The sequence below is a fragment of the Knufia obscura genome, assembly GCF_036327395.1.
Source record: "Knufia obscura strain CCFEE 5817 isolate CBS 148926 chromosome Unknown scaffold_1, whole genome shotgun sequence".
In the NCBI taxonomy this organism is placed as follows: Eukaryota; Fungi; Ascomycota; class Eurotiomycetes; order Chaetothyriales; family Trichomeriaceae; genus Knufia; species Knufia obscura.
Window position 1 is genome coordinate 4,503,355 of NW_027042687.1, and position 13,946 is coordinate 4,517,300.

General features: G+C 51.3%; 5 protein-coding genes across 5 annotated transcripts; 3 read left to right on the plus strand and 2 right to left on the minus strand.

Moving 5' to 3' along the window:
• Window positions 1–444: 444 nt before the first annotated feature.
• On the minus strand, window positions 445–2,466 carry PMZ80_001700 (uncharacterized protein; the record flags this gene model as incomplete). The annotated part of the gene is made up of 1 exon (XM_064870140.1): window positions 445–2,466. The coding sequence occupies one exon, from the start codon at window positions 2,464–2,466 to the stop codon at window positions 445–447; it is 2,022 nt and encodes a 673-aa protein (XP_064735637.1).
• Window positions 2,467–3,987: 1,521 nt separating this feature from the next.
• PMZ80_001701 (uncharacterized protein) lies at window positions 3,988–6,980 on the plus strand (the record flags this gene model as incomplete). Its single annotated transcript, XM_064870141.1, has 3 exons — window positions 3,988–4,060; window positions 4,115–4,993; window positions 5,044–6,980. The coding sequence occupies 3 exons, from the start codon at window positions 3,988–3,990 to the stop codon at window positions 6,978–6,980; spliced, it is 2,889 nt and encodes a 962-aa protein (XP_064735638.1).
• Window positions 6,981–8,320: 1,340 nt separating this feature from the next.
• PMZ80_001702 (uncharacterized protein) lies at window positions 8,321–9,799 on the plus strand (the record flags this gene model as incomplete). The annotated part of the gene is made up of 1 exon (XM_064870142.1): window positions 8,321–9,799. One exon carries the CDS (start codon window positions 8,321–8,323, stop codon window positions 9,797–9,799), a length of 1,479 nt encoding a protein of 492 aa, XP_064735639.1.
• A 1,587-nt stretch (window positions 9,800–11,386) lies between these two features.
• PMZ80_001703 (uncharacterized protein) lies at window positions 11,387–12,331 on the plus strand (the record flags this gene model as incomplete). The annotated part of the gene is made up of 1 exon (XM_064870143.1): window positions 11,387–12,331. One exon carries the CDS (start codon window positions 11,387–11,389, stop codon window positions 12,329–12,331), a length of 945 nt encoding a protein of 314 aa, XP_064735640.1.
• A 22-nt stretch (window positions 12,332–12,353) lies between these two features.
• On the minus strand, window positions 12,354–13,441 carry PMZ80_001704 (uncharacterized protein; the record flags this gene model as incomplete). The annotated part of the gene is made up of 2 exons (XM_064870144.1): window positions 12,354–13,353; window positions 13,401–13,441. 2 exons carry the CDS (start codon window positions 13,439–13,441, stop codon window positions 12,354–12,356), a joined length of 1,041 nt encoding a protein of 346 aa, XP_064735641.1.
• Window positions 13,442–13,946: the final 505 nt, after the last annotated feature.

The following is a 13,946-nucleotide window of genomic DNA, read 5'->3' on the forward strand; positions in this document are numbered from 1 at the left end:
TATGCAACGGTAGCGGTTTCCAATCAGTCAAGTATTGTGTGGTGCCGAGGTGATGTGACGACCGTATGTCATATAGGAGAAAATCCGGCCTTCAGGCATCAAATATAGATTTCGGGCATTTGACGCCCGAGAAGGTAGCTTTCAAATTTCAATGACGGATTAACGCTCTGCTCGGTGGCAGCCCTACGAAGGCAATATGTTCGGCTTTGGTGAGTGACACAGAGAACGACTTTAGCTGTATCGCAGATTGTTTCCAAGACTTTCCTAAGTAACAGACAGCTAAAGAATGCTGTCTCACCCAACCAGAAGTGTCCAGATCTCACATAGCCCAAAGGCAATCCATATATCAGCGATATAGCACATATGTGAGCACCATTACTGCATGGTCGGTGCCTCCTTTGGTGACGAACATCAGTCCTCGAAAACGACAACCTGAATCATCAGCTAGTAAATCGCGTTCTTTGTTCGAACCTTGCCAATCCTGCCTTTGCTGCGCTTTCCTCCCTTCGCAACATGATCTTCCATCCCATATCTAGCATCTTCCAGATCGTCCTGCAGACCTCTCCACATTTCATCTATGACACCAGTCTCCTGCATAATATCAACTATGTTCTCTGCCTCTTTCTCGCGCTTCTTCTTATTTAGCTTCTCTCGAGCTACAATTGCTTCGGCAGAGAGCACGCCTTGTTCTTCGAGGTACGCTAGAAGGCCTTGGTTGAGATGATACTTCCAGTGTGTCAATTTGTGACCCATCTCTGCATTGGCGGCGCAGAAGCGGCCAAGGTAGAACTTTGTGTTGGCAGACGGTAGAAGATGGCCAGCCTGGTCGTAACTGGCCTTGTCATTGGCTTGATCTTCATTTTCAGTATTGGCGTCCTCTCCATCGTCTTCTTCGTCATCTTCGTCAATCGGCTCCAGTGTGTTCTCGTCATAGGCATGCCCGCCAAATCTGAACTCATATCGAGCTGGGTGGTTCGTTCTATTGCAGGCGTCACAGTCTAGGTAGGACTCGTCTTCGCCACTAGAGACGTATTCGACTTGCATCTGCGGCCGTGCGAGAATGGCGTTTTTGAAATTCGCGTTCCAAGCACTCGAGATGAGACGGCTTCCTGCTTGTGCTTTGAGCTGATCGTTGATCTTGTTCCAAGAGAGGGTATACAGCTCATCGGTTCGAGAAAAGGCTGGAGCTATTCTGTTCTTCACGAGCCACTCAATGATATGTATGAAGAGCTCCTTGGGCTTACTGCTGGCAAACGAAGTGAACTGAAGCGGGATACCGGAATGGCCCGGTCTCCTGTCGTCCTCATCATCTACCACAAAATCGTCTTCGTCCACCTCTTCAACTCTGTCGTCCTGCTCCTGCTCGTCGTCAGTGCTAGAATCTTCTCGCTGTTGCAAGCTTAAGAATTGTCCTGGCATATTATGAGTGACTGCCTCAATATCTGCTCCATCATCTTCACCCAAGTCGTAATCGGCTCCTTCTTCCTGATCAGAGTCCGCTATCCGAGGTACCTTCTCACCTGCGCGTCTTCTCTTGAGTATCTCAAAATGCTCACGAGTTCGGTCTCGCTCAGTGTTGACTGGACCACCTCGGGTTCGACCTGTCACTGGAGCGTCTTCTTCGAGGTCGGAGGTTTGTAGATCCTTGAGGTCATCGTCAATCTCGTTCTGCTCGTGCCTCGTACGTTTTTTGTGCTTGTTCTTCCGGCTTGGCTTTGCAGACACCTGGTCCCCATCGCTAGATATGTATTCTATTTCGTCGTCATCAACCACAAAATCATTACCGCGGCTGGACGTGTTGCGAGCTTGCGTCCGGCTTTTGCTTCGACGAGTGCCGCTAACGTTGACCAACTCCTCATCATCATCATCTGACACAACAAAAGGGTCATGGCCCCGAGCCGTAGTTCTTGCGACTCTTCGCCGAGTCGCTGGCCTGCTCACGATGGCATCGTCATCATCGCCGCTCGTTTCTGGTGAGCCAATATCCAAGACATTAGGTGGGGATGAGGCCGTCTGATGGTGGCTGCTTCTACCTCTAGCATAGGACAATCCTGACTGTGGTGTGTCCAAATTATGCAGTCTCGACGACTTTCGCGTTGGCGTGCCCTGTAGGTCTTTCTCTGGGCTTATTCTGCGGCGCTTGCTCGAGGGAACGACAATCGCATCCTCATCTTCGTCCTCTTCTTGCGACTCTCGGATATTAGTTTTCCTGCTCGGCGTTGAAGGTGCATCGCTTAGAGGTGACGAGGCTCGACGTTGGGGTTGGGATGATGGCTCGGGTGTGGGCAAGTGATCAGCTGCATCACGCGTGTTTCCAGTAGACATCCGTGGGGAGTTTGAGCCTTCGAAGCGCACAGAGGCGAGCCTGTCTTGTACAGCTGGGCTATAGGCATATTTGGCAGGCGACGAGGAGGACAATGGCTGGAAGCTGAGACGGGTTTGTTTCTTTTGCCGTCTTGTCCTCATTATGTCAGTAAGGGGGGTATATACGAAGTCGCGCTCTTTTGCAAACGTGTATCACAGATCAGAACTCAGCATCTGGCACATCGCTTACAGAATCTGGAACAGACCAAAGTTGCCGCGTTCAGCAAACCCGAGGGGTTGGAACGCGTTAGCACGTGATCTAAGGTCGCCGTCGCCACCTGAGGCATTCATCAACGTGAAGTGACATCCATGTGAGGTAGGAAGAGTGATTCAGCGCCAGCACTACCGGCATCACGTTCATCAAGAATGGCTCTGTTCAATGTGTCCTGCAAGGTAAATAAGATACCTCGAGAAAGAGGCTTGTGTAGGCGGCATGAAGAAGGATGTGTTTGAGCATCAAAAGTTCATGCTGTGGCTAGGATGTGCCCAAAGAGGGAGGGGAAGCCACACCTCTTTCAAGGTTCGCCCCTGGTCCGGATCGAGTCTAACCTTTACTGGACGTGGATTTTCTTTCCTGAGTCGTCACGAACAGCACCGTGGGATGGAAGTACGTCACGAAGATGCCGCCGTGCATCTTTCCACAACTTTCACATCATGAACAAAAGCCACGTGTGCAGTCATCGACTCGGCATTGTTAAAGCGTGCCGACTTGACGACTCGAATACCACATCTGCAGATCGACGAACCCATTATTGTTAATGTAGTCGTGGACATAAACGAGAAATTCATATGGCTGTCAAATTCATTGAGAGCTCTGCACAGGTGGGCTGGGCGGATTGCCAGTGCACCAGCCTCTGGCCGTGGCCGGGATACTTGTCGATTCGAAGCTCGCTTCCTTTAGCGTTAGGCTGGGACTTCGAAAGCAGTCATGTCATGGTTCTTACCAAGAGATTTTGCAGACAATTTCTACACGATTCGCGACCAGAAGGGATGGAGTGCAGGAACAAGGGCAGAAGTTGGCAGCCAAGCCTGAAATTGATCTGATGGCTTGGGAAAGCGTGTTTGTTGACCCAACGTCATAGCTTGTAATCGCTGAATTTTGCTGCGCGATCAGGAAAGGACAGGTCCTGCTCGGTCCTGCTCGATCTCGCGTAGAGTGGCTTCTTCTGCAATCTGTTGGCCAACGAAAGCTTTGTCCCAATTTCCATGGTCAAGGCTTTTTTGGCCTGGATTCTTGCTGGCAAGTGTCACAGAGGGCGCTTGTAGCAATAGTGTGCGTAGGCTCCGATTGAATCGTCGTTTCCCAGTCACCCGTGCCCCTGCCGTGCCACAAAAAAGGCCCACCTCCAGTCGTGCTTGCACCATACGTCATTGACTGTGGAAGCTTCCCCCGTCTGTTCGAGATGACCTCTGATCAAACATATTTTGGAGTGACAGATCCAACCCAACTTCTCTCTCACATCATCCAACCTTCCCAAGATACCCCCATCAAGATACCCATACCCCCATACCCAGCATAATACTTTGCACCAAACTTAATACCACCCGATACTCCAGTTGATTGATTTCTACACCTTTTGACACAACAAGGGATAGCATACCGCGCAAAGCGACAAGACCAAGATGGCGAACGTTAACGTGCCTACCAACTTCGCTCAGAAGGAGAAGGACATCAACACGAAGCTTCAGCTTTATGGTAAGTGAATCGGCATTGAATCCTCACTCAACCCTGGACTGACATGATAACCAGGAATCTTCACCGCCTTCTCCCATGGCAAAGTTCCCTCAAACAAACAGATAGATGTTGCTCTCAACAGTTTCCTGGCCTCCAAGGGCATGTCCTCTCCGTCAAAGAACCTTTCGTCTGAAGGTCAAACTTTGGTGCAAGATGTCAGAAAGGTCGTGGAAGAGACAAAGAAGCTCTTGCTGTCGAAAAACGAGGGCAACCTGATTCAAGAGTTCATCTGGGATGCTCAAGGTATCTCTGGAGGCAATGCCGCCAAGCCTAACGCACCAATTGACAGAGCCACTGCTCAGCAGCATGGTGACCAAGCCATTGACGGTTTGAAAACTCTCGGTCGATTGATCCTCTCGAATGGCCAATTCCGCAAGCTCCTCGATGACGCTGTAGTCCTCGCTCGAGACATGGCTGGTGACGCCGCTCAGAACGCAGCCCACAAGGTCAACCCCGATGAGGATCGGTTGAAGCGAATTGACGACCCTGCCGAGGACAACACATGGCATGATGTCCCAGATCTCTCACGCCAGAATCTCCGACAGCAGGCAGCTGATATCAAAAACAAGAATAAGCCATTCAGCCGCGATGATGTAAAGCAGTCTGCACGAGAAGGTGCCGACCAAGCTGACCAACATCCGTCCGATCCTACCCAAGACCGTCAGCAAGCAAAACAAGCCGGTCAAGCTGGTGCCCAACACACCATGGACAACCTCAGAGCCAAGGCCGACCAGAACGTCCCTGAGGAGACCAAGGAGCGAGCACAAAACGCCAAGGAGGCAGCCCGACAGCACACAAAGAACTACCTGAACAAGAAGATGCCTCAAGAACGACGAGAGCAAACCATCTGGCGACTGAAGAAGATGATCGTCGAGATTCAAGGCCATTCCGATTGTAAGTTCACAAGCACAACGTTCAAGATCGATTACTAACATCCACTCTAGACCAGGAAGCCATTGAGACTCTGCTCAACCTTGCCGAAACCTATGCTGGCCACGGTCGTGAGCTCGGTCAGCAAGGCGCTGGATCCGTCAAAGGTGCCCACGACGATACCGCGTTGACACGTGCAGAGACTAACTTAAGGGTAATAGGCTTCTACCATGATTCAAAGCCAATGCTAACAAACTTGAAGACTCTCATTGAACGATTTGCCAACTTCACCAGCGCTGACGACCTCTTCGACTCCCTAAACCAGATCTACCGCGACGCCGACCGAGATCCAGAATTGAAAGGTTGGTTCCGAAACCTTAACACCTATGTCAGAAGGTGTCTGCGAGAGCAAGGATACATCCTTCAAGATGAGTCCACCCAAGAATGGAATCAGCTGTATGACAAGGGACAATTCCTCTTCCGAGACCGATACAGAGATCACACCGACCACCTGTTCGACGAGGTCAAGTTCCTTGCTGATCAATTCGACCAAGACCCACAGAACCGTGCCTTCGGTCAGGCCATGGAGAAGCTGTTCCTTGATCTTGGCCGAGACGAGAATGGCAACCCTGCCTTCAAGCCTCATCTCATCAAGGATTTGACCGAGGTCATCATTCCAGCCGCCTTCCAGAACGCCAGATATGTCCCTATCCCAAGGATTGAGGTGTCTGACCCAATGATCGACATGGTGGTTGAGAACTTGGTTATCGAGTCCGACAACCTCTTCCCGAATGCTCTCGAGTTTGGTTCTGACAACTACTGGCGATATGGCCGTAAATCAATCAAGAACCACCGTGAGAACAAGGTCATGATTGCTGCCTCTGGCGTCCAGATGGATCTCAGAGACGTTGCATACTACTTCAAGAAGAAGCAAGGCTTCCCATCGATCACCGATAAAGGTGTCATGGACATTGTCATGGCTGGTGAGGGATTCAGCTTCAAGATTGCTGCACGCAACGCACACAAGACCACCGACAGAACCCATTTCCTCGTCATCGACAAGATTGATGTCGTCGTCCACAACATCGACATCAAGGTCAAGCAGTCCAACCACAAGCTGCTCTTCCGCATTGCCAAGTCTCTCGTGCTCAAGGCCATGAAGCCAGCCATTCAGAAAGCTATCGAGAAGCAGATCAAAACTAACTTCGAGAAGGCTGATGGCTTCGCTTACAGCATCTACAGGGAGGTGGAGAAGAGCAAGGAAACTGCCAAGAAGAACCCCGAGCAGGCTTCCAACATTTATCAGCAATACGTCAACGCTTTCCAGAAGAAGATGACCGACAAGAAGCAGAAGGCCGAGAAAGCTAAGAAGAACACCGAGGTCAACGTCGCCCTGACTCAGAAAGATTCCATCTTCAAGGACATCTCTTTGCCAGGTGGTATCTCTACCAAGGCCACCGAATACAAAGACCTTGCTGCTAAGGGTAACAAGTGGGAGTCACCTGTCTTTGGCATTGGCAGTGCTAAAGAATCATCCAACCTTCCTCACGCTTCCAAGGTTACTCGCAAGCCACACCAGAGCAGAACTCCTGGCGTTCGAGGCGGTAACCACCCAAATGCTAACACCAGTGGTTCTGGCTCCGGTGCTGGCTACGGTTCTGGCTCCGGTCCTGGCTACGGCTCTGAATACGGCTCTGGATACGGCTCTGGCAATACCGGTGCTGGCTACCCTGGCACTACCGGTCAGAACTACGGCTCAAGTGGCACTGCTGGTTTAGGCAGTCAAGGTCTTGGCGGTCAAGGACTCGGTGGCCAAGGACTCGGTGGTCAAGGACTCGGTGGTCAAGGTCTTGGTGGTCAGACTCTAGGTGGCTCAACCAACACCGGCGCAGCCAGTGGCCTTAATCGAGAGATGGACCAGGCCTTCAGTACTGCTGGTCAGAGAGCTACTGCTGGCACTTCTGGCAACACTGATGGCCAAGCCACTTTCTACGACAGCATAACCCGATAAGAGATGAGCTACGCACGAGTTCTTCGTTGACGCTTCAAAAGCAATGACGGTGGCATGTCTCATGATTGATACCCATTTTGCGTTCGTCTTGTGTTCCTGGACTGGAGTGGAAAATACCGAGGTGAAGAACGGTGATGATATTTTGCACAGCAAAAGGATATCATGAGGTTATGATGGTGTCGCTCGCTCAAGTCTATGTACTTTGAGGGATTTTTTTATCGTTTAGTACGCAATAAGTAGGCTAGTAATACATCCCCCTTTCCAATAATTCCGATCATGAACCCAGTCTCCTTTGATTGCTGAATATCCATAACATGCTTTGCTTGTGTGGAAATTAGCTACCACATTTGTAGCATACTCGTCTCTGAGCAATTCTAAACCCAGCGATGTAACGTGAAGTCCCGACTTTGTGAAGAGGTAATTGCACTCGCTAATCACGTCTCATAATATACGACGGTACTTGTGCGATCTGTATCGAAACAAAATTAATTCTTTGGATTTCTCGATGAGGTAGTAATCTATTGTATCATTACACGTGGCTTATGCTACACCGATTGATACCATATGATCTACGCTGAACGCGACTTCTAGCGAGGCTGGCCACGACCCGGTTCATGAACGTGATTGGGGTATGAGCAGCTACGTTGCCATGAACGCAGCGCTGATCGAGTGGTAGCAGTTCTAAATTGAATACATCTTATGTTGGACTCGGTGAGTACCTAAAGGTGCCGTCGTAGGGTTTGTTGAGTATGGTATGCGTTCATTTATTCGTGGATGAGGAGGGGATGGAAAGAAGCTGTGGAGCGATGTTGATCTGCTTGAGGAGGTAGCGATACTGGTTACTGAGACAATGTCTGTATGCCTGGTCTACCATAATCAGTGATATTTACACGCTAATCTCAATCAGGCGATCAAAGCGAACTGGCCAATGGCGCAGGAAATGGAGCAGCCTTTGATACACCGGCTTCCTCCTTCAGCAACTTGATGTCTTAATGTCTGCTAAAGTGTGAACAACAGCCTAGGCATACGTGCATCCTAAAGCCACCAACATGGACACTCGAACTTCTGGCTCGGGGCAGCTTAAGATTGTCCCTTCGTGTTCGTCGACCACTTGGCACGAAGAGCTACTGACGCGACATCATCCTCGGGATGGCTAAGAAGTCCCGCTTCGGCTGCTTGACCTGCAGGTAAAGTACATTGTCATCGTCGGTACGTGTCCAGGCGTTGATCGCTAATCGAGTTGCAGAAAGCGCAGGGTCAAATGTGACGAGACATTGCCACATTGCCAAAAATGCACCTCGACCGGCCGCAAATGTGATGGGCCCTCCGCGAACAAATTTATGTTTGTTGACTCCGGTTCCTCAAGGCCGAGTTCTAGCGGGAGAATTCGAAGTCCACCAAGCCTTGCCTCATCGCCCGCCGTCGCGCTTGACACACTGCATCTGACCCAAAACGAAAGCCGAACACTCGACTACTTCCTGCATCGGGCCGCGCCCTGTTTAGCAGCTACCCAGGATGCCTCGTTCTGGACCTCTCTAGTCCCACGCGCCATCCGCCAAGACACTGCAGCCCTGAACGCCGTCCTTGCCATAAGCTGTATGTTCGAGCACCCACCTGAGACCTCAGATGTTCTTCGCGCGACATCCGCTATAACCACAACACAATCCCAAGCTCTAAAATGGCAGTCGCAGAGCATCAAAGGCTTCCATACCAGCTTGAGCCAATTTCAACCACACGACAAATCGCAAACCGAAATCGCACTCCTAAGCTGCGTTCTCCTAACGACAATCGAATATCAACAAAACAACGTTCACAATGCTCTCGCACTGCTGAAGCACGGTTACGACATGGCGAGTACCATCCCAGTCAGCACGACAAGCAACAACATCTCTTCAACCATCAAAGGCATTCTGGTCCCGATTTTAGCCCGCCAGACAGTCCTAATGGCCTCATTCGGGACCTTACCCCCAAAGAAATGGTTTGCCCGGTTCCAGAGTACCGCTCCCACATTCATCTCAACCATCACCTCCCTGACAGACGCACGGGCAGGCCTTTACACTTGCCTCTTCAAGGCCATGGAATTCGCGCACATCGCACGAGCCGCGTACATGCTGGATACCCCACCGGATATGAGTCCATTGGGCCCCCTGAAATCGCAGCAAGCAGCCGTAATGGCCGAGCTAGCTCAATGGGACAAGGCATTCTTCCTCTTCAACCAGAATCGTACCGGCAAATCCAGTCTCAGCCAGCAGGAGCAACTCGCCGCCACCACAATGATAATGTACTACAACGTCGCCTACATCTGGACCTCAACCGAATTCGACGCAACACACACGGCACAGGATAGCCTGCTCCACCGCTTCGAACGAATAATACAATGCGCTGAGACACTGTTGGATGCCGCAAAAGCGAACCGTTCCTCAGCGCCAACGCCGACGCCCTTCTCCTTCGAAATGGGCATAATACCACCTCTCTTCTTCACCGGGACACAATGCCGCCACCCGCTCATCCGTCGGAAGACCATCGAATTACTCAGACGCGCTCCCAAACAAGAAGCGCTGTTCGCTGCGGAGTTGAATGCTCGCGCCATCGAGAAAGTGATCGAGCTGGAGGAACATGATTCGTTGAGGTATTCGGTTGCAAACGGCAGCTGGGATGGCACGCTTCCGAGCCAAGAGATGCGATGCGATAATGCTGCGATTGTCTATGAGATGGGTGGTGGGAAGAAGCTGCGGCCGAAATTGTCGTTTGTCAGGGGGTATATGAGGGATGAGAGTGGGAAGCCTGCAACGGAGAGGGGGGCTGTGCCGTTGTATTAGGTGGAAGAGGGCTGAGTGATGCGTGCGCTATGTCAGGTTTACATGCCTGACTCAACAACAGTCATTCCGAGAGCCACGTTCGGCAGCGATTGCAGATGCGCTCATGTGCAGTCACCAGTCCAATGACACAGCTCACACTCAGGTGCTTACCCTTCGAGCTTCACATGAGCACTTTAACTTTGCTCGTATAGGTAGCCCGTTCCAGTGCTACGTAACCAACAGAACGCTCGTAGCAGCGGATGGATCGGAACTTCGTCTATCAAAAATCACCCACAATGCCGCTCAGATGCTGCAACTACGAAGACATTGCTGAGAAGCAAAAGAAAGAAAAATTACACGACAAGCCATCCAAGCCATCCGCCTAGCAACACGATCCAATCCAATCCTATGTTCAGGTCAAGTTACGCCATGCCACTTCGTCCCCATACCACCAAAGCTTCATTTTACCACTTACCTACACACACAAGCAGCTGATCCCACCGACGCCGGCCAACAGACAATATGAATGCCGAATCGACGAACGTCGAGTTCGGCTTGCATACAACCGGTGGAGGGCTGATCCTAGCTCAAGTCAAGTTAAGTCAAGTCAAGTTTCAATGTGAAATTGTCACGCGCCATTGCCAATAAAATCTAACGATACGGTGCTTAAACCATAAGGACAGCGGTTCCCGAGGTGGATCAACGCCGGATCAATATTCAGCTGCTGTATGTATACTCGTATCATGTTCTGCCTGTGTGGAAATGACGAGAGGCGTGTGCATGAGCGGATGTGGGTGGGCGGGTTGTGATGCGGCAGTGGCCAGAGCAATTGAAGGCGGAAGGATAATGGCAGGCGCAAGCGGCCAACTCCGGGCGGAAAATCAAGATGCGGCTGGGAGCTCCCCAGCAGTCAGCTTCCTAGGACTGATGGCGAGGGTTTCCCGATATTTCGATCTGCAATATGTGAAGTGTGCAAGCAGGCACTCTAGTCACGACCCCAGTCCTACGGTAATTTCTCCTAAGATGTCAGTTTGTGTCTCGAGAGTACGAGCGTACCGTGAGGTGTAGGGGCCCCAAGTTCCATAGGAACAGTGATTCTTGACCCTAGCTCCTCCCGGACAAGCAAACTTGCCGGTTTTATGCTTGTGCTTCGTTAGGGGTTAGAAGCCTAGAGTGCAGCCTAGAACGATAGATTAGGCATGTCTCTGGGGCTTAAAGGTCCTAAAAGCTAGGGTGGCTTAACCGGACAAGCAAACTCTGCAAACTCATTAACCGGCCACTTTGCATGTCCGGGAGGAGCCACATACCGGAAAAGCATCGTGAGCGCTTTAGGCACTTAATTTCACCCTACAGGCGCTCACGTTCCTTTTCCGGTATGTGGGAGCCTAGAACACATGACTTACGGAATCCGAAATGTTTGATACGTTTGCACCTTCCCATCTAACCTCGGCATCTCGACTGCAACTGCGACGCTTCGAGCACCGCAGTAGTAGTCCAGAGCAGCTCCAGCACCGACATATACCAACGCATACTACCGACCTGTCTTCATCCACGTCCATAACCCAAGCCCCCTCTCGAGCTCCCACTTTCCCACCCTCCTCCATAACCATGACATCCTCCGCCAAACGCCGCCTCGACGCCCTCTCCCAACAACTCGTCGAAGGCGTCCCCTCAACCGGCCAATTCGAAAACATCTCCCGCATCCGCGCCGTCGCCGGCGACTCCGCCGGCCCCCGCGTCCCAGGTAAAGTCGCCATCGTCACCGGCGCAAACAGCGAGATCGGCATCGGCCGCGCAACAGTGCACCAACTTGCCCGCAATGGCGCGCGAGCGATCTACATCTGCGACTGGGCGACTGAGCACCTCGAGACACATAAGAGAGAACTGAAGGAATTGTATCCCGATGTTGAGATCCACTGTGTGAAACTTGATGTGGGCGATGAGGAGAGTGTGAAGGGGGTGTGTGCGGATGCGATTGAGAAGTATGGACGGCTGGATATCATGTTTGCGAATGCGGGGGTGAGCGGTGCGAGGAGTACGTTTGTGGGGATTGATAGTAAGCAGTATATGGAGACGATGCGGGTGAATTCGCTTGGGGTTTTCCTGTGTGCGAAGTATGGTGCTATTGCGATGCAGCAGACGGGGTCCGAGAAGAAGTATCCGGGTGGGAGTGTGATTGGGACGGCGAGTGTGGCGGGGTTGAGGTCTAATGCGGGTGCGACGGATTATAGCGCGAGTAAGGCTAGTGTTGTGAGTTTGGCGCAGACGATGGCGTATCAGTTGACTGGGACGGGGGTGAGGGTTAATGCTATTTGTCCGGGGGTTATTGAGACGGGGATGACGAAGGTGATGTATGATATGGCGCGGGAGAGGGGGACTACGGGGAAGATTGGGCAGTTGAATCCGTTGAGGAGGGGCGCTGTTGCGGATGAGGTTGCGAGGGTTGCGCTGTTTTTGGCGAGTGATGAGGCGAGTTATGTTAATGGGCAGGCTTGGGCTGTTTGTGGTGGGCTTTCGGCTGGACATCCGTTTGTGCCGGGGAAGCTTGGGTAGATATGGTGGGAATGTATTTGTTTTAGGCTGCTAGATCTTGTGCTAGGACTTCGAGGACTTTCTCGGGGATGACGTCTACTGGTAGACTTGATTCGGTTGGATCTTCGATTTCTCCGTCCTCGAGTGGCGGTGCAAGATTTATGGGTATGTCGTCGCCGTGGCGTTTCTGATACTCATCTTGACTGATGAAGGGATCTTTGAGCTCTTCTGGACTCTCGTTTTTGACGTAGACGGTAGGATATTCGAGTACTGTTTGTCCCTCGAGTGCAGCTCTTATGGTGTTTCTAGTTGGGAGTGGGATAAGGCATTTGAACTTCGATGAGGTCTGAGGGTTGTGTAGGTAGAAGTGCATGCCGTTTAGGAGCTGCTCGTCGGCGGAAGAGGATGTCGTGAGCTCCTTCCGCGCTTCGTTCTCCTTCGTGGGCTTCGTCTGCAGCACACCATCCGCCTCCTGCTTTGCGACCTTAGGCTGAGGTTGTGGCCCTGCTTGATCATGCGTACTAAGCCTTCTCTTCCGCTTTATCTTCTTCTTGCCAACAATGTTGATATATGCCTCTCCCAGGGTCCTGCTCTCGAGCGCAGAGCCTGTAATTCTTTCCCCATCCGAACAGATCCATTCCACAGTCCACATGACACTCTTTTGCTGGCCGACCCAGTGTGTCTTATTCTGCTTTGCCCGCGAAAGTCGCTTAGGAGCTTTGACCACTTTGACGCCTCTCTGCTCTATCTCCATTTCTACCTTCGGCCGCGCATCAACACGCCGCAATTGGCGCACAGGCGCAAGACCAATGTCTCGACTAAGAACATCGTCATCTGCTTTCGTAATAGCTCGTTCGACATTCGTGATGAAGTTGAAGTCCTTGTCGATAGAGGAAGGTGTTGCAAGTTCAGCTCGTTTGCGGTACTCAGCTGGGTTCCGGATACCTGAGCATTGCGCCCATGTCTTGTGCTTCTTCACACAGGGGAGAGAACATGTGTGGATGCCGCATCGAGGGCAGGTGTATTTGATCGCATTCACATGACTACATCGTTAGCGGAGGCCGGCCTATAGCGCATTGTGATAGCTTACCAGATGGCACATAAGTCTGTAAGCAGTATCTCATGCGACATAGTTCAAACATCATGGAAATGATAGTCAGTATGAACTTTCTTTACTGGATCAAGTCCGGCCGAATGTTCATCAGATTGTCAACCTTGAAAGTTGATATGTTTATCGATAAGAGATCCTGAAGCGTTAGCAGCGGAGCCACCCGCCGCTATAAGCACATATCCAGGCAAGTCAAGCGTGGAACAAAAGCAGTTGATTTGTTCGGGGCGGAAAGAGCTACTTTGCACCTCCACCCATACAGTACCAGGAGCTCTATCTGCCCAGTGATGAAGTTTCCCGTCGGATGGCATACCGGCCCAAATTTGAGTCATCATTCTACTGTGATAGCACTAGACAAGGTATCAGGGATAGCAGTATGGAGCACTAAGTGGCCACGAACAAGCGAGACCGAGCTCGTGCTCATTCGAATCAGTACAAGTTACCAGGGTTAATTCTTACAAAAATCACCACCGTGTCTGTAATGACGATACAATCCGTTACAGCTCCAGCGACCCTGAAGTCCAGCAA